Source organism: Lissotriton helveticus, chromosome 6 (genome assembly GCF_964261635.1).
Source record: "Lissotriton helveticus chromosome 6, aLisHel1.1, whole genome shotgun sequence".
In the NCBI taxonomy this organism is placed as follows: Eukaryota; Metazoa; Chordata; class Amphibia; order Caudata; family Salamandridae; genus Lissotriton; species Lissotriton helveticus.
The window spans coordinates 1,030,623,910-1,030,650,394 of record NC_136067.1 but is presented as its reverse complement, the minus strand read 5'-3'; the positions used below and the strand labels follow the sequence as shown (position 1 = coordinate 1,030,650,394).

Sequence of the window (26,485 nt, the reverse complement as noted above, 5' to 3'; positions counted from 1 at the left end):
ACTTTTACATACACTAAATACAATACGGACAAAAAAGGGGGTGAATAGATTCTTTAAAAACAATTCAACAAACATACCAAAGTCAGTCGTATCACAATCATACCTTACCATTCATACATGGAAAACATACAAAAACAAATACATACACGATTAAGTAAACAGATAAACAATCATGTAATGTATTAGGTCTGCTGCAATCTATACAATTTATATACACAATAATATTTACAAGTATAATTCCAAATTACTCAAAGAAATCAAGTATCAGCTTGAGATGTAAACAGCAATTTTTTATACGCCAGTAATGTGACACTGTATTCACACTAAAGGACAGAAACCTATCGAAGGAAAGCAGACACTGAGCATGGAACGGCCTACGCGTTTCAAATCCCAGGGTTTTTAGCCGGGATTTTCGTCAGGGCCAGGTCATTCACTATGGAAAATATCCAGGGAAGGAGTAAAACCTTAGCGGTATCTTGTGTTGTTGCAAGTTCAAGTAGGGGGCCAGCCAGTTGTGGTCAAATGCGTCCTTGAACGAGGACAATGCGGGTACAGATTTAAATCAATTTCTTCCAAAAAAGCGGCCTCGGCATGAAGCTCCGTTGTTCTCAATCAATCGGCGTCCCCTGTAGCACTGCTCTCTCGCGCATGCGTGGAGAGAGCAGTGCTACAGGGGACGCCGATTGATTGAGAACAACGGAGCTTCATGCCGAGGCCGCTTTTTTGGAAGAAATTGATTTAAATCTGTACCCGCATTGTCCTCGTTCAAGGACGCATTTGACCACAACTGGCTGGCCCCCTACTTGAACTTGCAACAACACAAGATACCGCTAAGGTTTTACTCCTTCCCTGGATATTTTCCATAGTGAATGACCTGGCCCTGACGAAAATCCCGGCTAAAAACCCTGGGATTTGAAACGCGTAGGCCGTTCCATGCTCAGTGTCTGCTTTCCTTCGATAGGTTTCTGTCCTTTAGTGTGAATACAGTGTCACATTACTGGCGTATAAAAAATTGCTGTTTACATCTCAAGCTGATACTTGATTTCTTTGAGTAATTTGGAATTATACTTGTAAATATTATTGTGTATATAAATTGTATAGATTGCAGCAGACCTAATACATTACATGATTGTTTATCTGTTTACTTAATCGTGTATGTATTTGTTTTTGTATGTTTTCCATGTATGAATGGTAAGGTATGATTGTGATACGACTGACTTTGGTATGTTTGTTGAATTGTTTTTAAAGAATCTATTCACCCCCTTTTTTGTCCGTATTGTATTTAGTGTATGTAAAAGTGTTGCTTTTGTTCTCAGATGTATATGACTAATACAAATATACCCCTGTGTTTTTTGGATCAAGACAATTTAATAAAAGGCTACTTATAAGCACTCCCCAGCTTGGATAAACATTCTTTGCTCTGGTGGCAAAATCTCTGTTAAACAATATCAGTATAGGCATTTGTTTTTTGTTGATTCAATAAAATCATAACATTAGAAGCCCCCCTTGGAGACAAAGATATAGAATCCGCCTGCTTAAATCTCAATAAGCTGATCCTAAAGGCGCTTGACCATACAGCACCATGGACTCATAAGGATCCGGTAAGATGGACCAAATCCGCCCCCTGGTTCAACGGTGAACTCCGAGACCAAAAAGCAAAATGTAAAAATTACGAGAGGAAATGGCGGATACACTACCTCGAGGCAGACAGAATAGAGTATAAGAACAGTCTTAAAATATACCATGCACTCATTCGAAAAACTAAGAAATCCTACTTCTGTACGAGAATCAAACACGCCGACAATTCCATGAAGGAAATGTTTTTAGTATACAGAGAACTCTCTGATCTTACCTCATTAGCTACCCCCATGACGGGATCAGTCAAAACGTGCGACTTAATAGCCGAGTTCTTTGCAAACAAAGTGGACAAAATCTACGCTGGCTTCCGAGACAAGGCCAGAACAGGCAGGGAACAGGTAGACAACCACATACAGACACAGGAGGATAAATGTCTCTCAGCATTCATAGTTCCGCCTAAGGAAACCTTATGCTGTATAGCAAACAGTATTAAATCAGGATCACCGAGTGATCCAGCAACCCCCAAAAGACTCCATGGCAGCATCACCACCCTGGAACCCCATATTAGCCACCTCCTGGCTCTCTCTTTTAGTACAGGACAAGTCCCCATCCCATGGAAAAAAGCGACTGTCCTGCCTCTGAGGAAAAAAACCAATATCAGTATAGAAAAGTTGGACAACCTCAGACCCATCTCCCTTCTTCCCTACTTCGCAAAAATCGCTGAGAAAGCTGTGAATATACAGCTTTCAGCATTTGCTGAAGCTAATGGACTTCTCCATCCCTCTCAGTCGGGATTTCGAGCCCTTCACTCGACCGAGTCGGCCCTGCTGTCTTCAACAGAAGCCCTACGAGGATATGCTGATAAGGGCCAAACAGCGGCACTAATTCTCCTTGATCTTAGTGCCGCCTTCGACACTGTAGCCCACCACACACTGCTACAGTGACTGAAAAAGGGAGGAGTGAGAGGAAAAGCCTGGGAATGGATGAAATCCTTCCTAACCGACCGAACCTTCCAGGTCGCCCAGGGCCAGTTCAAGTCCAAGGAAATAAAACTCAATCAGGGAGTGCCACAGGGCTCCAGTCTCAGCCCCACTCTTTTCAATCTTTATGTGGCCCCCGTAGGAGGAATTACAGATACGTTTGGGGTTGAGATAGTATCGTATGCTGACGATACGCAATTGACTGTAACCCTAACGCAACCAGAGAAGCAAAGCGCAACCAACTTTGCGGCTTGTATGCAGAAGGTGGCACTCTGGAAGGCAGACAATTGCCTGCGCCTGAATGGTAACAAAACGGAGGTATTGATCATAGGCAAAGCTCCATCAGTATGGACTTCAGCATGGTGGCCGGAAGAGCTGGGTGAACTGCCCACTCCAAGCCAATTAGTAGAGAACCTAGGGGTCTGGCTAGACAAAAACCTTACGCTCGACCACCAGACCAAACAGGTAGCAGGAACCTGCTTCGGGATACTACGGGTCCTTAGGAAAACGCTCGACCTTATGCCCGTACCAGTGCGCCAGACCATAGTCCACAGCCTGATAACATCTAGACTAGACTATGGGAACGTTCTGTATCTAGGAGCCAACGAAAAAAGTCTTTCTAGACTTCAACGAATACAGAACGCAGCGGCCCGTCTGATCCTACAACTACCCAGGAGAGCTTCATCTAAAATAGCTCTGAAAACCCTCCACTGGCTCCCGATCAGGGAACGGGTGACTTTTAAAGCCCTATGTACAGGTCATCGCATTCTGCATGACAAAGGTCCAAGATACCTACGTGGTCTTCTGAAATGGTATGAACCCACCCGCCAACTGAGATCATGTGGGACGGGGCAGGTTCATGTCCCGAGGGTCCAAACAGCCAAAATGGGTGGAAAATCCTTCAGAGTCAAAACGGCCAAGAAATGGAACCAACTGCCAGTGGAACTGCGCACCGAACCATCAGAAACAAAATTCAGGAAAGACCTGAAAACACTACTCTTCCCTAACAACTAAAATCGTAAGAAGCGTCAGCAACAAATTATTACTATTAGCATTTACAGCGCGGGGACACACTTGCTAGTGTAACCAGGCGCTTTACAAAATACTAATAAATAAATAAATAAATAAACTTGGATGGCTCCGAAGCATTCTCTCAGTGTCAACTGGAGCCTGAAGGGGGCAGAGAGCTGGAAGCTGAGGCCATCTTTTTGCCCTCTCTGTGGCTCGATTTCCGACTCCAATAGGAGCAGTGCTCTACCTGCACTTAAATGAACAGGTATTCGACACCTGACTCTGTATTGGAGTCAAATTCACACCTGTCGGTTTCTTCTTGATGCGGGGTCTGTTGGTGTCAACCCCACAAGTGCCCAGTCCTGATTCCCTTCCCGTTCACCAAAATGGGGGACACCATGAAAGATGACTGCTGCTGCATTTGTATGTGCACCCAACGCATTTCCCTTCAGTACCTCAGTCTTTTTATAACTAAGGTGAGGCAGAACTCACAGGTGGTGCTGTTGTGGTCAAAGGGAGAAAGAGGCAGAGGTTGTAAACGCAGTGCTGGTGAGCCCAGGGGTACTTTGGATTCCCTCACACCCTTTCTGTCTGCATACTTTGAGGCGAGCTGTGAAGGGATCAAATAGGACTCCACCAATTTGAAGATCAGCATGCAAGTTGCTAGTAGATCAAAGCAGACTGGTCAGTAAAAGTATAGCGGTGTTCTCATCAGAGGAAATGCCAAGTAGAGGACAATCATAAAACAATTGTTGCCAGAGTTATCAGTCTTCAGAAAGTGAAGCAGAAAGGGCCAAATAAGCCATAAGGATCAGGTTGATCTCACAGCCATTGCTTAACATGTCTGAACATAACAAAATAAAAAAAAGACAAACTAAGATAGAGTTGGTACCCATGTTAACTGTGGTCTAAGGGAGGAGTCCCAGTATATCCTCTGACTTGAAGCTTCTTGGAAGGAAAATACATTGTACGCTTTGAGCTCAACACTACATGGAGTATACAGGGCATGTGTAAATGTGGCCATACATGTTATGAACATTAGATTTGCAGTGATCCATGAACATCAATTAATCAGCTGGATATGTTTACAATAGTTGGACATCACCACAGCAGCTATAATGTCATCGAATGGAAAAGTTCCTGGCAGAACATTGGACAACATGGTTTGATTATGACAAATACAAGCACGTAAATGGTTGTTTTTCAGGAACATGGAACAACAGTCGCTCTTTCTGACCCATGAGCCTTGATACCTATAAACCTCCAAGATGATGATGAAGAGTAGATTAAGGAGAGAAACTCGTATGTCTTGCCAAACGGGGCTTTGAAAATAATCTGTTGTTGGATACTTAAACTCTTGAAGAGTTTGGGGATACAGTGGGCCAAATTTCCATGACCGGTCTACATGGAGGATATCCCCTGCGAACCCTTTAAGGGACAGTGGTGAAGTCTAGAGAACCTCCCCTCTTGCTAAAAGTTGACTGTGCACCCCTCTACTTGTTCAAACAGAAAAGAGCAGATGAAAAAAGTAATTAATTCAGCCCTATGATTTCTGCCTTTAACTCAGCATCTTTCTGCCTTTTTATTTCTGATTGACCACAGTCTATGGGTGTTCAGTTACTGCCATGGAAATATCAGGTCATACTAAAAAAATCAACATTGCATGAGGCAGTGGCGGCTGAAAACACTGATTGCTAGAGACTAGATTGCTGAAGTCTCCACAGAAGAGTCAAGAAATGTCTTTTGGGTTGAGTATCTTCTTTTAATGTTGTTCTCACGGGTGGTCACAATCTCAATGGGGCCAAGGGGCAATGGAACCACTGTGCTAAAGTTTGAGGTCTCAATCACAGTGAATAATCACTCTACTCTTCAGAGCCGGTGAGGTCCATTTCCTGGGAAAAATCCAGGAAACTTCCTAAAAACTGAAGCCTTTGGTAATGAGCTAGAAGAGAAATGTTGATGTTTAAAAAAGACCATAAGTTGTGAAAGAGTAGCACATTAACTGTAAGCTTTTGGACCTGTCTGGTGACACTGCTTTAATTAGACTGCGATGAAGATGTAAGTTTACATACCATAGGTTTAGAAGGGATTTTAGCACAGACAACCCCTTTGCGAATATTTATGGAGTTGACTTCAGGCTAAATGAAAGGTATCTATATAGACCATGCTAACCTCCAAAGGAAAAGCTAAGGTAACAACAACGCTTCTTTGTGAGGCAAACATGAACGTAAGCACATTAAACATCTACAGGTCTTACCATGTCCCCTTGATGTAACAAGTCAAGAATCTGTAAGTAAATTAGCAAAAAGTGCATACTAGGAGAAATAGGAAACATTGAAACAGGTTTCAGGAGAATGCACACCAATGCATTAATTGCCCTGGTGGTAAAGTGTTTGTTCAGCTGAAGCTGCAGTATAAGCAGCTTTTTAGTTTCTGAAATCCAGAAGAGAAAGTCAGAGAGTTGCATCGAATAGGTTTTCTGTCCTTGGTAGCAAAATACCTTTGCTACCTTGTCCTTAACCCCTTGACCGCAGCGGTAATTCCGCCGTGGTGCTAGGGGGGAGGAGAGGGGCGCGCGGCGCTGCCATGCTGGTGACGGACCCACTCCGTCACCAGCCACGGGCGCGCTGTGCTTGTGACGGAGTGGTTCCGTCACGGCCCCGCCCGCTCAATACAACGCTCAGCGGAGGAACGGAATTGACGCTGCGCAGGCGCGGCTGCCGGGCCGTGACGGAACCACTCCGTCATTAGCACAGCACGTCTGTGGCTGGTGATGGAGTGGTTCTGTCACCAGCAAGGAACGGGTTAAGGGAGGAAGGAAGACATGGTTATCCTATAAACAAAGCAAGCTGTCTTGGGAGATTTTCTGTCACCAGAAAACTTAATCCTTTGGAATGCAGTTTTTAGCATCAAGCTACCTGCTCAATGACAGTTTCTTCTATGGCAAAATGTAGCTTTGACAGTGTTTATGTAATGAGACAGACTGATCAGGGTTATAGACTGTATACGGTAGTGGCACCTCTGGACAGGTTTTGAGAAAATGATTGAAGTCTACATATATAGGACACTTACGACAAAAAGCTGTGCCGGTACCTATACCAAGCTGTGCCCCAAATCTTTCTTCTCTACTTATGACAGGCAGTATCAGGACACACAGTTGATGATTTAAAGCCATACTGCAGGAAGCTGGCTCTGTATATGATATTGCCAATAGGTGGTAATACCATGTACAAAGTCCAGGGGTACCCTTGAAGTGTACAGGGCTCAATGTAAAACCCAAAGTGCTCTTAGTGGTAGTGTGGGCGAGCAGCCTTTAGCCTAACAGGAGGAGCGTAAGACATGTATTACACAACATTGACCAATAATGGACACATGACTCAATGGAGATCCACACCAATTTTATAAAAATAAGCTTTGTTTGCATTTTATTGTAAGACCAAGAGCTTCGCAATAAAGTATGTATGTTTTTAACAAAAATACTTTTTACTTTAAAAAGTATACACTTAGTGTAACTTCTGAACAATTCAATGATATCCTATTGAGGAAAACAATAATGAGGTTTAACAGGTAAGCAATGCACTTACAATTCCAGTTTTCGGGACCAAAGGTGAGCAAGGGGCAAAGGTCAGGCGAGTACCAAAACTGCACCTCCAGCGGCTCAGAGGCGGCTGGATGCATAGGTCAGAATCAGAGTCACACTGCTTACAGGTAAGTAAATCGGTTGCAGGGGCCAAGCTTTAGGGGTTAGATTAAACACAGGGGTGGCCACAAAGCAGCACCAAACATACACCACCAGCAACACAAGGGCGGCCAGATGCAGGGTGCAATTTCAGCCTCGGGCACCCAATGCTTTTCAGTAAAGATTCTGTGTTTAAAAAACAAGCTGCAGGCGTCCCAACAGAGTTTGCAGGAGGAAAGCCAATGACTGCAGAGCAAAGTAGAGATGTAGAGGGTTGTAGGAGCATCGTCTATTCAGCTCACCAAGGCACAGGGGTTTCGGGTGCAGGGGTGCCTTTAGACATCTGAGTCTTCCTACCGTAGCCGGCCACGGTCAAGGGGAGCCTCTGTTTAGGGGTGGAGTTGGCAAAGGTTGGCATACCACCTAGCCTTTCTGAGTTTTCCTACCCAAAGTGGGGATGTAAATCGGGGCTGCCATCTGCTGCTAGCAGCAGCTGGGGGTCATATGACAAAGGAGGTAAGCCTTTGAAGCTTCCCCTTCGAGCACTGGCCCATCCTGGGTTAGGTGGTGTGACACCTCTACCCAGGATGTGCATTGTTTCTGGTCTCAGAGAGCAGAGGCTCTCCACCCAGGGGTCCAGAACACGTGTGTGGTGTGTGTGGTGTGTGTGTGTGTGGTGTGTGTGTGTGTGGTGTGTGTGTGTGTGGTGTGTGTGTGTGGTGTGTGTGTGTGGTGTGTGTGTGTGGTGTGTGTGTGGTGTGTGTGTGGTGTGTGTGTGGTGTGTGTGGTGTGTGTGGTGTGGTGTGTTTGTCTGTCTGTCTGTCGCAGGCTGCCTAAAGCCAATCAGTGCCCACACCATGGTCAGTAGGTTTTCAGGTGGCACCTCTGAGGTGCCCTCTGAGTATATGTTAGCATAAATCCCACACTGTCATTAGTGAGCGTTTATTGTGAGGAGTGTTTCATACCAAACACTCATGTGTTCAGAGAAGCCATCATGGTGGTGTAGAAGACGAGTTGTCGAGTTTCCAAACCATGCATTCTCAATGGCTTCACTGGCATTGGCTCTATTATAGGTCCTACCTTGTGTTTTGTGGCAGCGTTCGTGAGCCTGCTGGGGGCATTGCTTTGAGCCCGCTTGTTCGCCTGTCAGTCCCGCCACTCCATACCACCGCAGCCAGTCTCCCCTGCCACCGCAGCTCCTCTCCAGAGCGTGGCCGGAGTGGGGGGAGGGGGAGACCGCGAGAGCCAGGGACTACAAGGACCTGGAGCCTTTGCGACCGGAAGCCGCCAACGCAAATTCCGCGCCAGGAGGCGCATAAATTAGAGGACATCTCCCGGTGGAGCGGGGGTCCTACCTTGTGTTTTGTGGCAGCGTTCCTGAGCCTGCTGCGGGCATTGCTTTGAGCCCGCTTGTTTGCCCGCTTGTCCGCCCGTCAGTCCCGTTACTCCATACCACCGCAGCCTGTCTCCCCTGCAGCTCCTCTCCACCAGAGCACGGCCGCAGTGGGGGGGGACCGCGAGAGCCAGGGACTACAAGGACCGGGAGCCTTTGCGGACGGAAGCCGCCATCGCAAATTCCGTGCCAGGAGGCGCATAAATTAGAGGACATCTCCCGGTGGAGTGGGGGTCCTACCTTGTGTTTTGTGGCAGCGTTCCTGAGCCTGCTGGGGGCATTGCTTTGAGCCCGCTTGTGAGCCCGCTCGTCCGCCCGTCACTCCATACCACCACAGCCGGTCTCCCCTGCCGCCGCAGCTCCTCTCCACCAGAGCGCGGCCGCAGTGGGGGTGGGGGGGTGGGGGGGGACTGCGAGAGCCAGGGACTACAAGGACCGGGAGCCTTTGCGGCCAGAAGCCGCCAATGCAAATTCCGCGCCAGGAGGCGCATAAATTAGAGGACATCTCCCCTCGTGTCACGCCGGGAGAAGCCCGGGACAAGGGCGGGACCGTTTGTGGCCGTTAGGGGCCGGTAGAGGCCGGGCTGGGCTACCCCTCTTGGTTTTTATTTTCTAGGATATGGTCATTTTTAATGTCTTTCTGGTACCAGATAGATACCATTTTATTTAGAATTACCAGCAATCATTGTATTAAGGACTCAATCGTATGTTTTTAAAAGGAGTCTCTTTAAAAAGAGTCTATTTTCTTATTCTTGTATCTCAGTACTGACTTTTTCCTTTGCGTATGGTGGTACTATTGTATTGTGCCTGATATTAAATTATAACTTTGTACATTATAGTGTTAGATAATGGGGAAGAATATTCCTGTACAGCCTGCCCCTGTTACGAAACAAAGGGTAGTTTTAAATACTCCCTCTCCCTAGTCTGACAGCAATTGACCGAATGCTACAGAAGACTATAGGGGTGGTTGCCTCTGACATTGAGAGTACAGAAAGGCATCTTTCGCTTCCTGCTGGTACACTTACCCCTTTGCCTGCTACAAATATATCGATGTTTACAGTTAACTTCCAGGACTCGATATTAGCACCATCTTTTGTTGCCTTGCCGGGGGCCAATCCTATTCCGTTAACTTATGATGTTGCCTCTAGGATGGAGAATGTATCTTCTGAACCTCTGCCCTCTTTAACAAGATTATCATTAACACCCACTATCTTTCGAAGCGATATCATTTCTGAACCTCCACTTTTGATTGAGGATCTTACAGAAAAGATGGGGTGTGACACGCTTTTAAGCCCAATTTCTGTCTCTGCTTCAAATAGTGACAGTCCGCGTGTAACGACTAGAGGACAGAAGGCAAGACGTAAAATAAAGCATAGCAATAAGGAAGGTTTAACTGTAAAAAGTGTTAAAGGGAATGCTGGCCATAAACAAAGAAAGGCTGCGGTAAAACCTACTGGAATAAAGGGAAATAAGATTAGCAATCAGCCAGAGACTGCATTTCCCTCAACTAGTGCAGGAACTCCAGTAGTTGAGGAGTGCTTTTGGGGAAGGATGGATACCCTTCTACCAATGCTTTTGGAACCTATCTGTCTTAAAGTTATGAATATAGAAACTAGGGTAACTAACATGGAGGAAAAGCTTGTTAGTAGTCAGCAACCTATCCAGGACAAAAATTTCCTATATTAGCCCAACCAATTCTTACTGATCCAAACGTAAACGCTAAGAATACTTTACGGGTTCCAGTAGCTCAAACTCAGCCTAAAAACTCTATGGTTAATGGGCGATTGGAGCCCAATAAACCAAGGGGGGATACTGGAACTAATGCATCCGGTCGGTTTGCTCCTATTCAAGCAGTTATTAATGAAACTCCAAGTCAAACTAGAAGAGTTGAGAATGCAAGTGAGGTAAATGTAACCTCAAGCCTACCCATTTTAAATTTGCCCCCTGAAGCGATGCCATACACTGTGGTGCTAGCAAATGTTCCCCCCCTAATGTTTTTGAACATTGGTCGACTTTGAGGAATAAATCCCTCCACTTCTTAACGACGAAACTTGGGTTCAATAATTCGTTGTTTTATGAATTTAAGATGGCTAGAAGAGTGAGCTGGTTGGGCACATCAAGTAAATCACTGAGGGGGGACTGTGTAATTTTAACATTTCGGTCCCCGCCATTGGTTCGTAATATAATTGAGAGGGGTTGTACCGGGTCAATTGACCCCGATTTTGTTAACATTCTCCCCCTTGGTTTTTTCTATTGCCCACCTCGACCAACTAAGCGTTTAGGTCCCCCCTGTTTGTAGGAAGGTAGATCCCTGACTATGGTTGCCCCCAACTTTTTGCCTGGTGTTTTGCTGTTTTTCTGACTTAGTTGACCTGGGGCCCTGCTATTCAGGACCCCAGGCCTACTGCTCTCTCTGTAAAATGGATTCCATGTACCTTAGGTACATATCTAATTGGATACTGAGTCACCTTATCAGTCCCTGTACAGTGTACCTTAGGTACCCAGGGCATAGGTGTACCCAGGGCCTACCAGGGGCTGCAGCATGTATTATGCCACCCCTGGCTGGCCATCCAAATCTGACACAACTGGCTGCTTGACAGCTGGGGCAAGGTGGTGTAATCACCCTTTGCTTTAGATATAGTATTCCTATATCTAACCCTAAAATGGACACATATATTCCTATCAGTCACTCCTATGGCAGGCCTTGACAATCCTGAAGGCAGAGTGCTTGGAATAATGTGAAATGGTGCTCTGGCATGAGCTGAGCCCGTTTGCAGCTTGCGGAACCAAGTCCTAATAGCTGTTCCATGATAACGCGTACCATATACTCTAAAGTGCATTATAATCCTCGCGGTTATATGCCAACTCTGGTATCGCTTTATCAAAACATGTCGAGTAAGGTGTCATACGAATTGGAATACTAACCCCTCGCCAATTCTGGCGACGGGGTTAGCATTCCACCCTTCTAGAGGGACACGACATGTTGGTAACCTGTAACCCCGGTTAAAGTCAGACAGAGCCTTAGCTCCACAAAATGGATGCTGCCACCAAGACACAAGTCTGCCCTCCTGTTGCTGGGAGTCCTCCCAGCGCAGGAGGCAAGGACAAAGGGTTTCCTGTCAGGGGCGGTGCCAGCACCGTCCCAGACCGGATTTTGTGTATCCTAGGTAGGCAGGGCTTTAGAGGAAGGTGACTGCAAGTGGCACCCCGGTGCTCACTGTGCATAGGCCGGCTTGAACCAGTTCCAGGGGCACACCAGCCCCTGAGCTGGGGAAAAGCCCGCCAAAGGAGAGGGGTGTAACCACCCCCTCCTAGTCCCACCCATAGGGCAGGACTTAGTCGCGTGCCAGCCCCCTTTTGCAGGATAAAGGTAGGAGCAGGCCCCCTTCCAAATTAGATCATCTTTGAATCCTGAAACTACTTTCTACGAAAGGAACTCTCGACTTCTTCTCAAGATTTCTCCCTTGTGACTAAGGAGTAGTCACCCTGCAGCAGCAGGCACCAACCAAGCAGCGCGGTCTGCTGTAAGTCTCTCCTCCGGATCAAGACTGCCCAGCACGACGAGAACCGGCTTCCCTGGCACCTCTGACCTCAACCTGCATCATCAGCCCAGCTGTGATCCGTGGGTGTGACGAGACCTCGAGGGACCGGCCATCTTTGAAGACTGCACGACGCTTGTCCAGCACGACCACCGAGTGACCCTCGACTGAGTGCTTTGGGGTAAGAGAAGCCCCGACCCTGAGCAGCTCCAGCACCGAAGTTCAGCCCCCCTGCATCCACGAGATCTGCGTGGGGCCCTTCTGCTCTTTGCTGCTCACCGCGTTGTCCCGGTCACTTGCCCGTTGGCTAGTGGCCCTCTGACGACGAACTTCGACGACAAACACCGCTGGTCTGGTTGCTCCAGACTGGCCCTTGCTCCCCTCCAACAGAGGAGCACCCCGGACCCTCCTGGTCCACTCCAGACGCCATTTTAAGTCCACCGCGTGGGCTTGCATTTGCCAAGACTTGTTGCCCCAATCCTGGGTCCAGCGACGTCGACAGCAGATACCTTCGTGGGACAGCTCGCCCCTCCATCCTGGTCGCCGACAACGCCTCCTGGTCCGAGAGACTGCAGAGCCCAGCAGCGCCCACTCACCTGGTCGAGGTGACTTCGTCCGGTGCCATCCTGGTGCCCACCTAAATCACTGGCTAGTGATTCAGAACTTGGTCCCCTCTGCTTACAGGTCTTCTTCTTCCCTGATCCAGGCTTGGATCACCACGAACTTCTTCACTGGCCGCCTGCCAGCAACTTCTTTCTTCAGGCTCCTGGTTCTTCAACGAGGGTTTCCGACGCAACTTGAACCCTATGCAGCCGCAGCCCCTGGGCTAGGTAAACTGAGTACTCCGGTGCTCCAGCATAGTCCAACACTCGAAGTGTTCGGATCCACACTTGTTTTCGACCCACCTAGTCGGGTTCGCCCGAGAACAGTAACTTTGCAATTGCTAGTATCCATAGACTTGTTCCCGCATTACGCGTGAGAGTTCCCACTCTGCACACGGCGTCCCTAGGCCTCCTGCTTCTAATCCAAGGGTTCAGCATTGTAGGCCTAGCGTTTCTACAGTCTAGAAAAGTATTACTTACCGGCTAGTAATTTCGCATTCCACTTGTATAGTATATGGTTTTTCGTGCCCCTCGGGCATTTGTGTAAATTGTGCGACTTTAAGTATTTTCATAAGAGTTTTGTTGTGTGCTTAGCTCCCTGTCTCATAAAGAGCCAGGGTAGTCTTGTTAGAAATAAATATACATTTATTTTCATAACAACTTGTGTGGTGTCCTTTCACTTGGTGTTCAAGGGGTATATGTGATGGTAAAACAGCTGGCTTAACACGCCCTCTAGAGTCTTAGCCTTAGACTGCTCATATCCATGCTACTAGGATAGCTGGTCTATAAGGTTGACTTACAACCAATCATCAATAAGGGTTGTTTGGACTGATACATAGTGATCACTAGAATAGTGAGCACTGCATATCAGGCAAACTTCTCACACTGTTCATTATTAAATCAGGGTGGACTGTAGGGAGAAAGATATAGTATCCCAACATTTAATCCTTTTGACACTCTTAGTGGACTCGAAAATAATGACTGACTGTCTTTAGATGCCCCTACACAAAATCTTTTAGGAGCAAAAGTTGAACCCATGTCTATAGTTAGTAATGGGGGGAGTGTAAAGGAAGGTGGGGGGGGGGGAGTTTCTAATACAGCCTCTAATACGTTAAGGATTGTGGACCACTTGGGGAGGTTAGAGGTCCCGGCTGAAGGATTAGAGGTAGGAAGTGAGTATAGGACTATTTCTTCATCTGATGGTCCTATTTCTGTTGCCCCCGTACCTTCCCCATTGGATCTGCCGCTATGTAACATTTCCTCTTGGAATATTGCTGGCATTAGATCTAAAATTGCTAACCCAATTTGGTGGGATTTTATTCAGACTCAAGATGTGCTTTGCTTCCAAGAAACATGGAGTCGGGATCCGGTCCATTTAAATGATTTTAGAACCTTCCATACCCCAGCTGTTGATGTTTTACATGGAAGAGCAAAGGGTGGATTGAGCATATATTTATCAAACAAATTGAATTTAATAAGGGTAACAGAGCCTGTTAAAGATATTTACTTTCAACTTTCGATATTTGTTTTGGCTTCTGATACTCCGATTGCTCTCCTTAATCTATATAATAATATTCCCCTTGGAGATGTATCTATCGTCTTAAATAAATTGGCCAAAGCTTTCGATTTACAGGATAAAATTTTCAGACATGATTTGACGATACTCCTGTTTGGGGATTTCAATTGTACTTTGTGCAATATGATGGAGGATAACAGGTGTGGAACCATATGGGAAGATGGCCCGTCTCATTCACATTTTGATCACTCTTACTTGGGGGGAACAATTTAATGATTTACTTGCCAAATTCGATCTGGGGTTTGCAAATGAAGTTTGTATATCACCATCTTCCCTACCTTCAACTTTTAATGGGAGGGGTTGTGCCTCTACTATTGATTATGCTATTGTATCAAATAAGTATGATAATAGAATTTACTCCTTTAAGGTCTCAGATATTGCATTAAGTGACCACTTTCCGCTTTGTGCGGCCATTTTGCTTCCAAAAACGTCCACTTTAAAAAGTAATAAAGAAAGGGACAGTGTGGACGAAAATCTATCTATTGGTAGTATAAATGGTTACTCGTTAAAATGGGCTATGGTGGACCAATCTGAAATACTTAAAAAAGTGATTTGTAAATGCACATCTGAGTTGGCGATTTGTTTAGGGGAAGATTCTACTCCTGAAATACTCCTTGCATCTTTCTTGACTATTTCTAATGAAATTAGGAGCTCCCTTACAAGACGGATTAAAAATGGTAAACAAAAAGGAGGCTGGTTTGACTAGCTGTACTAGAGCTATTTTATATATATATATATACATATATATATATATATAAAAATACCTGTTTAAAGAAAGAATGGCATAAAAAACCTAGGTGTGCTGATAAAGTTAGCAGACTCAGGAAGGAGTATAAAATAGCTATAAAAGATAGAAAGAATAAGTTGAAAGTAGAAGCTTGGGAAGCCCTGCAGCTAGCTTCCAGCAGGAATCACAGTGCAGGCTTCTGGAAGATCATTAGAACACCCTTTCTTAGGGAAGAGGTTGATCCCAGGTTGGAAATAGCTATACCGGAATCAGACTGGATCAGGCATTTTTCTAAAGTGTATGAGGGTGAGGGTTTGGTGAGTTTGCACTCCCCCCCATTGCATACTCTACCACAAGAAATTTGATGTTAACCCTCGAAGAAGTTGAAAAAGCCCTGCATGTAAGTCAGGGTGGAAAGGCCCCTGGCCCGGACGGAGTCCCCATAGATATTTTCAAGGCTACTCCTTCTCTGTGGGGCCCCCTTCTGGTCCAGGTGCTTAACGCCAGCTGCATTTCAAAATTTCTGCCCACATGGGTGGAGTCTGTAATAGTGCCCATCTATAAAAAGGGGGATAGACATGACCCGGGTTGTTATAGACCCATCTCCCTTTTAGATTCTCTTACAAAAGTAGTGGGTCGGATAGTATTGGATCGGCTCCTGGTCTGGGCCAGAGAAAACTCTATTTTATCTGATCTACAGTATGGCTTTCGTTCTGATTTAGGCACAGTGGAACAGGGCCTAAACCTTCTAATGCTGGTCGGGAAGTATACCAGGGCCAAGAAGGGGAACTTGTTCCTGGCCTTTGTTGACCTCTCAGCCGCATTTGACTGTGTGATTCATTCCAAACTGTGGATACTATTGGGACAACTAGGTGTGGAAGAAAACATTATTTATTATCTTAAACGTTTTTATAGCGACGCGTCAGCCCGCGTTCGTTATGGCCTAAAGGGGGAACGCACGGATAAAATCCCATCAGGAGCGGTGTCAGGCAGGGCTGTGTACTGGCCCCGTTCCTTTTTAATTTGTACATTAATGGATTGGAAAAAGTCCTATGCGATAATAGTTTAGATCCCCCATATGTAGCTGGCCGCCCAATCCCGGTGCTTTTGTATGCTGACGATGCTGTGCTAATGTCACGTACTCAAGTGGGACTCCAGCGCGTGGTGAACAGTTTTACCCTTTTTATGAATGAGTTGGGCTTAAGAGTCAATACGACTAAAACTTTCACCATGCACTGTGGCAGGTACCATAAACCTAAGAGGGCCATTTTTATTGCAGGGCAGAGGCTTGAATCCACTAAGCAATTTTCTTACCTGGGTATATTGTTTACTCAGAGTGAGTCCTAGACACAGGCAGTGACAGCAAAAAAACTTGTGATGGTTCGCGCAACGGCTGCCCTCAGGACTTTTTCAAAGAAATTAGGTACCAGACCTCCTATGGAGTTACTTAAGATCTATAAAGCCAAATGTGTGTCTGGTGCAATTTACGGTAGCGAGATATGGGGTTTTGCTGACCCTATGCCCATCCAGGTGGTAGAGAATTCCTTCCTAAAGTTTATCCTTGCAGTTCCCAAGAGCACTCCTAATTACAACTGTCATGCAGAATTAGGTCTTGCTTTTATATCTGACCTATTTAAGCTGGAGCCTGTGCTATTATGGCATAGGCTGTGGACAGAAGAAATGAAGCTTAATAGAGATATATTGACAGATATTTTAAAATTAGAGGGAGCTATGAGGATACCATGGCTGAGCTATGTACGTAACTTTTTAAAGGATATAGGAAAGTCTGAGTATTTTCTAAATCCTCTTACTATCTCAGCCATTTCACGTAAAGACCTAAAAAAGGAGGGTTTGGCTTTTCTGGATTCTTTAAGAATTACTTCAGAGGTTTTAAAAACCTACTGTCCTGCAACATCAAATGATTTTAATAACTTTTAATATTCAACCCTATTTGATCTATGTGCAGGATAATTATGATAGATTTTTATGGTCTCGTTTTAGATTTGGAATTTTCCACAGATTGGTTAGTTTTCTCACAGTAAATAATTGGATGTATGAAGTACTATACATGTCCTTTTTTGCAAATTTTATAGTCTGATTAGACATAATGTCTTATTGCCGTTGTTGAGAGAGATGGGTCATCGGCAATCCCGTTTGGCTATGCTAAGCATTCAATATCTAGATAATCATCTATGTGTTGCAACAATTACATTATTTTTGAAAAATGTGATGCGTAGTAGAAAAAGTATGGTCACGTAATGCACTTTAAGATAAATGAGGTTATGAATTCACTAATCTTTGTTATTGATGAATTTTCCTGTACGCTACTTAGAGATTGTAAAATGAACGAAATGTATCTTTTTAATTAAATGTTTTCTTATGTACACTTTTATGATTGCTTTTAACAATCGAATAAAGTTATATTTGATTTGAAGTAATAGCCCCCAATATTGATGGGGCATATCTGCTCATGCAGGTATACCCACACCTGGGATAGAGTGCACCCTGCCTTCAGGCTGGTAAGGCCTGCTAGAGGGGTGACTTACCTATATCTTAAGCAGTGCTGGCTGGCATTGCACACAGTTAGTGTGCCATGTCGACTTTCTCATGTTGGTCTGCACCAAGCCAGGTATGCTGCAGTGGCAGTCTACATGGCCTAGGTGAGGGTTCCCAAGGGAACCCTCTTCAGTTTCTTGCCCATGGTACCCAGGTACCTTTTACCAGGGACTTAGAGGGAGCCTGAAGGGCCATTCGGGAAAGAAGCACTGGCAAAGGGGACCTCATGTGTAGGGACCCTGTGCACTACCATCAAAACCACATCAATGTCCAGGCAAAAAGTGCAGGCTAACCATGTCAAAAGAGGTGCTTTCTCACACATACACTAGACAGACATCTTGCCCTCTGGAACTTAGGCTGGGCTCATGTGCAGAGCAGAGAGGAACTTTCTGTATGAATACTGCTCAAATTTAACACACAGGTCATGTGATAATGTGCTGCCTAGATGACAGAATGGACTTTTTGAATCCAGTCTTCAAAACCAGAAAAAGGGAGGTTCTTTCCTCAGTCAATCAAAAATAAAGACAAATAGAAAAAACATAATTTCCCATAATTATCAGCGAAGAAGTGACCCAATTGAGGAACTTAGTATTAAAACCCAGGAGGTCTTTGAGTGTTCTAAGTAACCGGCTGTGGTTAACACTGACAAAAGCCCCTAGCAGGTAAAAAAATCACCGCAGGGCGTCATCAATAATTTGAAGGCTGGTTTTAGATAGTCAAGAAGTATAAAGTTGCTGGTTACTTGTTTAAGTTGTGGGCCCACACAATTCACAAGAATCTTCATTGTGCGATGTAACCCAGAGACAGGAAAACGTTATTCAGTGTGTGATGTAACTTTTTTTTTTAATAGAGGTTTATACTTATCCAAATATGAAGCAGAATGAAACATCCAAGGCAGGTAAGCAGCAAATTGGATCACCTGTCATCAAACTCAAAAGTAGGTGTGGTTTGCATAATGTAACAGGCAGCTACTCTTCAGAAGTGAGGTCACTTCAGTCCCATATGACCAGCAGGAGATGTCACCTGTGACTCCTGGCCCAACCTGCCGCCTTGGAGCTGGAAATTACATTGTCCCGTGCACCATCCACTTCTGCCCCGATAATTAAGTTACTTCCAATCCATGTGACCAGGAAGTTATGTCTCCCATGATTCCTGACCCAGAAGTCCTGCTGACTAGGAAGTGAACATCTCCCATGATTTCCAACCGTAGAAGCACCCTGGAACCCTGACCTTGAAAGTGACATTACCTTTCAGCTAACCGGCCAACCCAAAACCCATCCCACAATGCAATGCGCAAAAGTGGCATCACTGGTGGCCATCAGGGTTCCACAAGTCCCAAACAATCTATGCTCTTTAACATCATCCCACTATGTAAGGTGCAGAAAGTTACAGTTGGCGGCTGCCAGCATCAGGGTCCCAAAGCTTACAAACTCTGACACCACATCTCTTTAACCGCATCCTACCATGTGATGTGGAGGAATTGCTGGAACTACTGACTTTTAACATAAGGGTTGGGACCAAAGCTGCACTAGCAATGCATATCCTCAGTATGTTTCTTTCAAAAGCATGCGTGCGATTATGTGGGGTTAGGATTTTTTGTGTGTGTTTTTTTGGTGAACTGGACACAACTATTACGGCAAACACTGCTTAGCAATTATGATCAACTGCCTTTTTGAAAGATTTTTATTTTTTGACAATAAAGGAATAAAATATTTCGGTGTATGCTTGTATGCGTCCATGTAGGCATACATGTGTATTTCTTTTTTGATTCATTTGTACTTGCACAACTATGTGTGGGCGTACGTTGGCATGTGTGTTTATGCATGCGCCTTCATGTGTATGCACATCTATGTGTGCACATGAAGATATTCATGTCTGTTCAAGTATGTGTAATCATGAAAGCATGCATGTGTGTTACTTAATTTGTATGTGCACAGTACGCGAGGGTGTACGTGTGCATCCGACTGGGTAACATTACGCGTGCAAAACGGTTCTTTTTATAGTGGCTTGAAAAAAAACTCCCCATGTTTTCTTTTGCAGTGCACGAAACAAAAAAGTGCAACAAGCTTTCACACGCAACAATGAAGTGATGCCATTTTTAGGTCATTCGCCTAGCGTTGCAGTGTGCAGCACTGCTCGCGCAGTGACACTTCATGTAGGGGCTTCTGAAAGCTGACCACACACTTGTGCATGTGGTTTTGTTATCGTTGCAGGATACTGGGCGCTGCATGCGTCTTTTTAAGAAAGACAGCATGCAATTGGGCAAATGTGGGCGTATGTCCCGCATTTGCCGCCCATGGCCTATTGGGGTCTGTTACCCGCACGGCCGACATCTGTTATGCATTATCGTGCCCGATAATGCAAAACAGATGTCTCGTTGTGGCGGACGCGTACACCACTTGTTAAAATATTAGCTAAACTGACAGGAAACAGCACATATCACGCGACCATGACCAGGGTCCTCCAGTCCGCCCTCCGCTCCACCACATCGCACCCCACATGAGCCCCCAAAGCTGCAGGCCGCTGCGTCTTTTTCCCCATTTAAAGAAAATCTGGCAGTTCATAAGTGTTGTTCATGGGCTCAATTAGAGCCGGAGAGGAGTGGCCTCTGTAAAGCGATTGTCTTGCAAAGGAACACTTTTTAAATTGGGGGATTATGGAACAGGCCACCTGTGGGGCATTCATGCCTTTTCTTTGCTGCCCAGCTCATGCCCTGCTGCCTGGTTAACAATGCAAGGGAAAAAGCTGGTTAAAAGTTGCCCCCTCCCTTGAGTGTTCACGAACTGTTACAAGTCCCGTCCTAAATGAGGAGCTGAAGGCTCCGCAGAGGCAACAGGCCTGTGACATGAGAGACAGAGAGCTGGGAAAGAAAACCTCACGTTCGGGGGAGAGAAAAGATTAAGGTTTCGGAGATCAAAGAGAGCCAGAGTTCCCTTCAGATGACACGCTCTGCCGCCAGACAGGCAGGTAGAGAACAGAGGCGGCCAGGCCACCTTGGCCGCTCATTCAGGCCGCCTTTTTCTACCTACAAATGGCACTGACAGAAGAACAACGCTTTACCAAAAGCAAAGAGACCACGTTGTACTTAGGCCAGTTCAGCTGGGATATGTTATTCAGACAATTAAGGGAACCGGATTAACCCATGGCGCTCCTGTAAGAACCCAGAAGAGCACAGACCTGGGCATCATGGAAGTTGTAGTCCTGGTTTACCTCAAGGGGGCCTCAGCCCCAATTCTTTTTTTCGTAGAACGAGGAAATGAACTGGTATATGATGTTCATGATTACACCCTTCATTACCGTAATATGTGCCTGTTGCTAAAATGCAAAACAGAGATCCACCCCACCAAACGCTAGCAAACCACAGCCAGACATTTGCGCTGGTTTGCATGTTCCATCACTCCTAAACTATGCAGGAGTAGGACTCCCAAACCATGCATTTTCTGTGCATTCTGGGACCTGTAATCCTAATTATGCAATGAAAACACAAAAAGTTAGAATTAAAGTAAACTCTAGCCTGGAATGGCTCACTCGTGTTTGGACAAGCAAACCTCGAGGACTGTGGTGTACACACACTGCTACAAGTATAGCGCATCCGGTCCGCCTTTGTTTTTCCCTTTTTGCTTTCTGATACTTGTATTGATCTCTATTCCAATTTAAACAAGCATTTACAATGCAATAGGTCACGCATTTACGTGAGTTTGAGCTATTGGCATTGTAAATGACAATGCCTTTTATTTAGATGTTCTTTATAAACATAAAAAAGGCATTGTCATTTACAATGCCAATAGCTTAAACTCATGTAAATGCGAGACCTATTGCATTGCAAATGCTGGTTTGAAAAGGTTCAAGAAACAGTAAAGAATGCAACAGGTTTTCACACATCGGAAATGGGGCCTTTCAAAACAGCCAGAAATAGAACAGAGTTCAGGTCTGGGTTTTTTTGTGTTTTTTTTAATCTTACAGGGAACCGAAAACAAGCAACTAGTTTTCACACAAGGAAATAATGCCCTTTTAAACTGTGCAAGAAACAGAAATTCGTTCAGGGCTTTTCCTTTTTTTTTTTTTACCTTAGACTGTCTTTGAAGACCTCATCGGCCACAAAAGCAAAAAAATAGTAACTTTTCAATACAGAAAATCCAAATCAATGATTCAGCAAAAAATCAATGGTCTCTTGAGCTTGCATCAAAACAAGAAATCTACTGCTACTTTCTGTTTAGATAAGACACGAAAATGCGGACCCCTGGGTCAAAACAAAAAAAGTCTATTTTTGAAGCCCCACCAAAATAGCTCGAAAGGCTTATGTTATCTTAAAATAAGACCTTTTTGGCCCATATGTTATCATAAGATAAGAAAGTTTGTGGGCGTACCTTCCACTGAACTGTGTATAAGCTTCGAAAGCTTGGGGAAAATGTGGCACCATTGGGAAGATAGTCCAGCAGAGCAGAGTGACAAGACTGAAAACTCAGAACTGACTGCACCAATTTTAGCTCCAAGAGATAATTGGGTGCTTCATTGTAACTAATTTGCCTGGTTCTTCTTTGTTTTGTGGGCTTTCCTTCCTCTTCTTGCGTTTGTCCCTTTCCTGGGGCATGGCCCCATTACTTGTGTCCTTCCACTGCTCATTTTTCAGTGTCACCTTTTTCTTTTTGTTTAAGCACTTCACAAGAGTGCATGTGGTATCCAGCTATTTCCCTAGTGTGCTTTTTTCCCCTCACCTTGATGCACTCTCTCTTGCCTGTGTGCTTCCCCCTACCCAGTTGCTAAGTCAACACACAAAGATGCTAAGTCACCCACTTACTTTTCCTCCTCCACACCGCTCTCTATACCTCTTACATTACCTTCTTATCCCCGCCTTCTGTAATGCTTCCACCCCATCTACATTGTGGTCTCTCACCCGTGCTTCTCCCTTTGCACTCGACTTAGAGAAGCTGAGGATATTTGCATCTACTTCACAAGGGAGCAAATGACCTGCGGAGATTTTGGATCAACTTTGCCGGCAGGAAACAAATATGGCAGGTTCACTTCTAGAGGAATGCGGGACTTACAATCACAGCATATATATATTTGGCTGCACTAGTAGAAAACTTGCTATGTAGAGCACAGGTTTGTGGTTCATATTTTTTAAGCCACACTGTTAACTTCTTACACTGTGCCGCTTTTAGAGACCCACCTAAAGTACTGTGGTCCACTGTTGGCTTTTGCCTTTAGACTGTCTCATAGGAGAGATGTGAAATTTGTGTTGCTGAAAAACTGTGGAGTCCTTGGAGTACAATGTAACACTTGTGGAGCAGAAAGGAGCGCCCCCCCCTTCCTCTTCTGCGGCACTCACTTTGTAGTGTCCTTGGGAGGGCAGGAGCACAACTGGTGTTGCTCGTCAGATGGGGGTACTTGTGCTCTTTAGTGAAAGAAAGTTGAGGGCGGGAGCCTCCTCCAGTGTGATACCCCATTGTTATTTAAATTTATATTCAGGCGCAACAGTTACCCAAAAGGGTTTCCCGGCGCCCGACGGAAGCAACAGCAGAATAGTAGAGAGGAGTTTACTGCTTAAAAAGTCGGGTTTTTAAGGATTTGCGAAAGTGTGACGTTCATCTGAGTACGAAGAGACAGCAGAAGAGAGTGCCATAGAACAGGGCCCAAATATGAAAAGGAACGGGCGCCCATGCGGGATAGTCAGATCCTTGGCACCTGAAATTTAACCTGAGTAGTGGATCTGAGAGGCCGGGAAGGTAAATAGAGATGGACCAAATTTTGCACATACATAGGAGCCATGCCGTGCTTAATTCTGAACATATAGTTCAGAGCTTTAAACTTAATCCGATTCTCAGTTCTCAATCAATGGAGATCTACGCATAAAGTAGGCCATTTTCACGCAGAAGGGACATAAAACACTATAAATCTTATATATTGTTGTACAATCAATTTGCATGTGATGCATACTTCTTCTCATTCCAAATCGCCAACAGTGTGCAAAATATTATTAATTATCTCTTCGTCATAATATTGGGGCTAGGGCACATCAATAATTACTTTAAATGTGGTCATTTGATGTGTTCATCTGAAAATGTAAGGTTTATGCTGTTTTCTGTGTCACTTAAAGTAATGCAAATATAACATTTGGAAATAGTAGGCTTCATTCTGTTACCCATTTGTACTAAACTGTAGCTTTCAGTACATTACCCTAAAGTAGCCGTAGGCCCATCACACCCCAGTACTCTGTCTTGTTATAAAATATAAAGTACAACAACCCAAATGTGGTTGTGTGGGTTCAAGCTGCAGCCCACAAACACATTTACAGAAACAAATTTAATGCATAGTCTCGTAAGCAGCCTCAAATGAACTCAGTCAAAAAATGTTAACTAAGTTTACTTCCTAATATACATGTTGTTAATATTTTAGAACCATAAATATTCTATATCATGCTGTCATTTTGACTACAGTAAAAGGCAAATCCGCATCAACAAAAGTACATTTACTCAATCCCCAAGCTACCAAACAGACATTTTCGCAATTTGTACAAAATGGTACACTCTTTTATCCCTAATTAAGACTGCATTTAAACTCCAAATGCTCATATGTATGTGGTCCAAAATGTCCTAGCCTGCCTTTGGACAACAACATAATTTCATAGAAGTAATCCAGCTCACCAGAGTCTGTAAATAACAATCCATGCTACCTAATTTAGCAAATACTCAAATAACGATTGAATACTACCTTGTGAGGAACAGAAAACACTAAATAGAGCCACGACCAACAGTACCTTTTCCCTTCCATTTTACTTTAGCAACAGACTGACTAAAATCCACATGGATCCGTCTGTCATCAATGAGAACGTTATCCATTTTGAAGAATGCCTTCTCACAGTCTTCTTCCTGAAACGGAGTTTAAATGCATCAAGAAAGATTCATATCAATCATAATCAGGTACAAGCAGAAACAGTCCAAAATGAAATACTGCAAAACAGTAAAACTCATGCTATTTATTACATGCCACTTAGAAACAAAGTTCAGCAACTTTTGACCAGCACACAAAAACAAATCTCTAGATGCATTTCTATTATTATACTTTCCCTTCACTAGAAAAGACTACAAATAGAAAGATAAGCAGCAGTATTTCCTAAACTTACAACATTTCTAACACTTGTGTTAACTACAGAAACTACCATGAACCTCTGATAGAAGTTTCCAGGGTAAATTGAAAAGCCACACAGATGAACAACCATTAGGAAACCTGCAAATATGTATCAACATTAAATGGACAACACTGGATACTTGCAAAGCTGTTGTTTTCAGCAAAGTCAATATGAGGAGGCAGCAGGAGGTTTTAAGTCCTATAGATGTGTCACCGTTATTTTTCCTTTTCCCCTCCCTCTACTTGCCACTCATTTACAACCTCTCAAAGAAGACAGGCAATGGTACTGGTGATAAACAACTTTTCACTGCAGATCTGTCCACCTACGTCTTGTGCCTTAATTTGAATGTCAAATGTTGGATTCCCAGCACGACAACCTCAGCCTTTCATCCTTCCAAGGTCAGTACACAGAGTACTAAAAGTTAGGTAATATTCACATTTGATATTTAAGGCAATTATAAGCAGTTGAAGTGCAGAATGAGGCTTGAAGACCATAAAAGAAAAAAAGGCAGAGAACAACCATAAAGGCCGAATAATGAACAAGTATACTTAGAAACATAAAAATGCATATTTAAAAAGTGCAGCTTTTAAACTGTTAAGTCTTAAGGTGTGGTTAATGTTGTGAAAAGTCTCCAGCTTAAAGCAGGTTTCAGACTGATGTGAAACCAGATGCTGGTCTGTTTGATTGGATGTCTGCCCTGTCCTTAGATATTGTTTAGCCGTAGTATTACAATTACATGTTATAGTCTTTGAAGAACTATCGGAAGGTTATGGATATGTTGGTGAATTTTGGATTGATGGGTGTGATGACAGCCTGGCAGAATGTATTGATTTTTTGCACTGCAAGGATTTCATGGAGAGGCAGTGGAGTTAAAATTGTTGGAAATTGTTCATTATTTGGGCAATGATATCATTCACAAGTCCAGTGAATCTTTCCAGCATGGGGAATTGGTAATGGGCACTTCACATTCTTGAGGTGGGTCATCAGCAGGGGTGAGATTTTTCTGCAAACAACTTTTTGCATTACTTTACAGTACAAACTGTTAAGAGTGAGACACAAGATAAGCTCCTTTAGGTTAAGCAAAGATTTCATAATCAATTCTGAGAGGTCTTTGGATCATCATCTTCAGTGGTGGGACTGAAAGAAAGCCTTTTTCAAGCGGATGATTGTCTTTCATTATCCTAGACTAAGTGCTAAGTGGATTTCTTCTAGTGCCTTTCAAAGGGCTCCTCTTTTCATGCCTGTTTGGTCTCATCATCAGACCCATTTATTTTTTTACAATTTGGATGCAACAACTTTCCATTTCATGATGGGGCAACATCACCAAGTGGAGTGATTGCTGCTGAGTAGTAGGGGCTCAGGATGGTTGATGGGGGAATCAAGATATAGGTGAGTTTATTTTCAGCATGTAGTAGAACCTCGAGCTAAATATTTGTATAACTTGTATCAAGGAAATTGGTTGGTTAAACTATTTTGTGGCTTTTGCTGTGCTGACCTCATCTGAATTAATTACGAGTGATGGGATGGTTGTTTTTTGTAAGCAGATTCCAGTATCACGCTATTCATTTTTCGCTATCCTCCTGAAATTTGAGGGAAGGTGGATGAAAAACATGTGAATATATAAGATTAAAACTACAATGTAATTTTCTTTCTGTATTTTTGCAGGAGATGAAAAAAAGCAGCAATAAAACTCATCTGGGCAAGTAATGGGCGTG

The 26,485-nt window shown here is 44.2% G+C and overlaps 1 protein-coding gene across 1 annotated transcript in view; it reads right to left on the bottom strand.

Annotated features, from left to right (window-relative positions):
- Positions 1–26,485, bottom strand: part of PPIL4 (peptidylprolyl isomerase like 4) — a 272,134-nt gene that overhangs the window by 58,101 nt on the left and 187,548 nt on the right. The window contains exon 10 of the mRNA XM_078648659.1: positions 24,399–24,510. Coding sequence (XP_078504785.1) covers positions 24,399–24,510 — 112 coding nt within the window. The remainder of the gene's footprint in view (positions 1–24,398; positions 24,511–26,485) is intronic.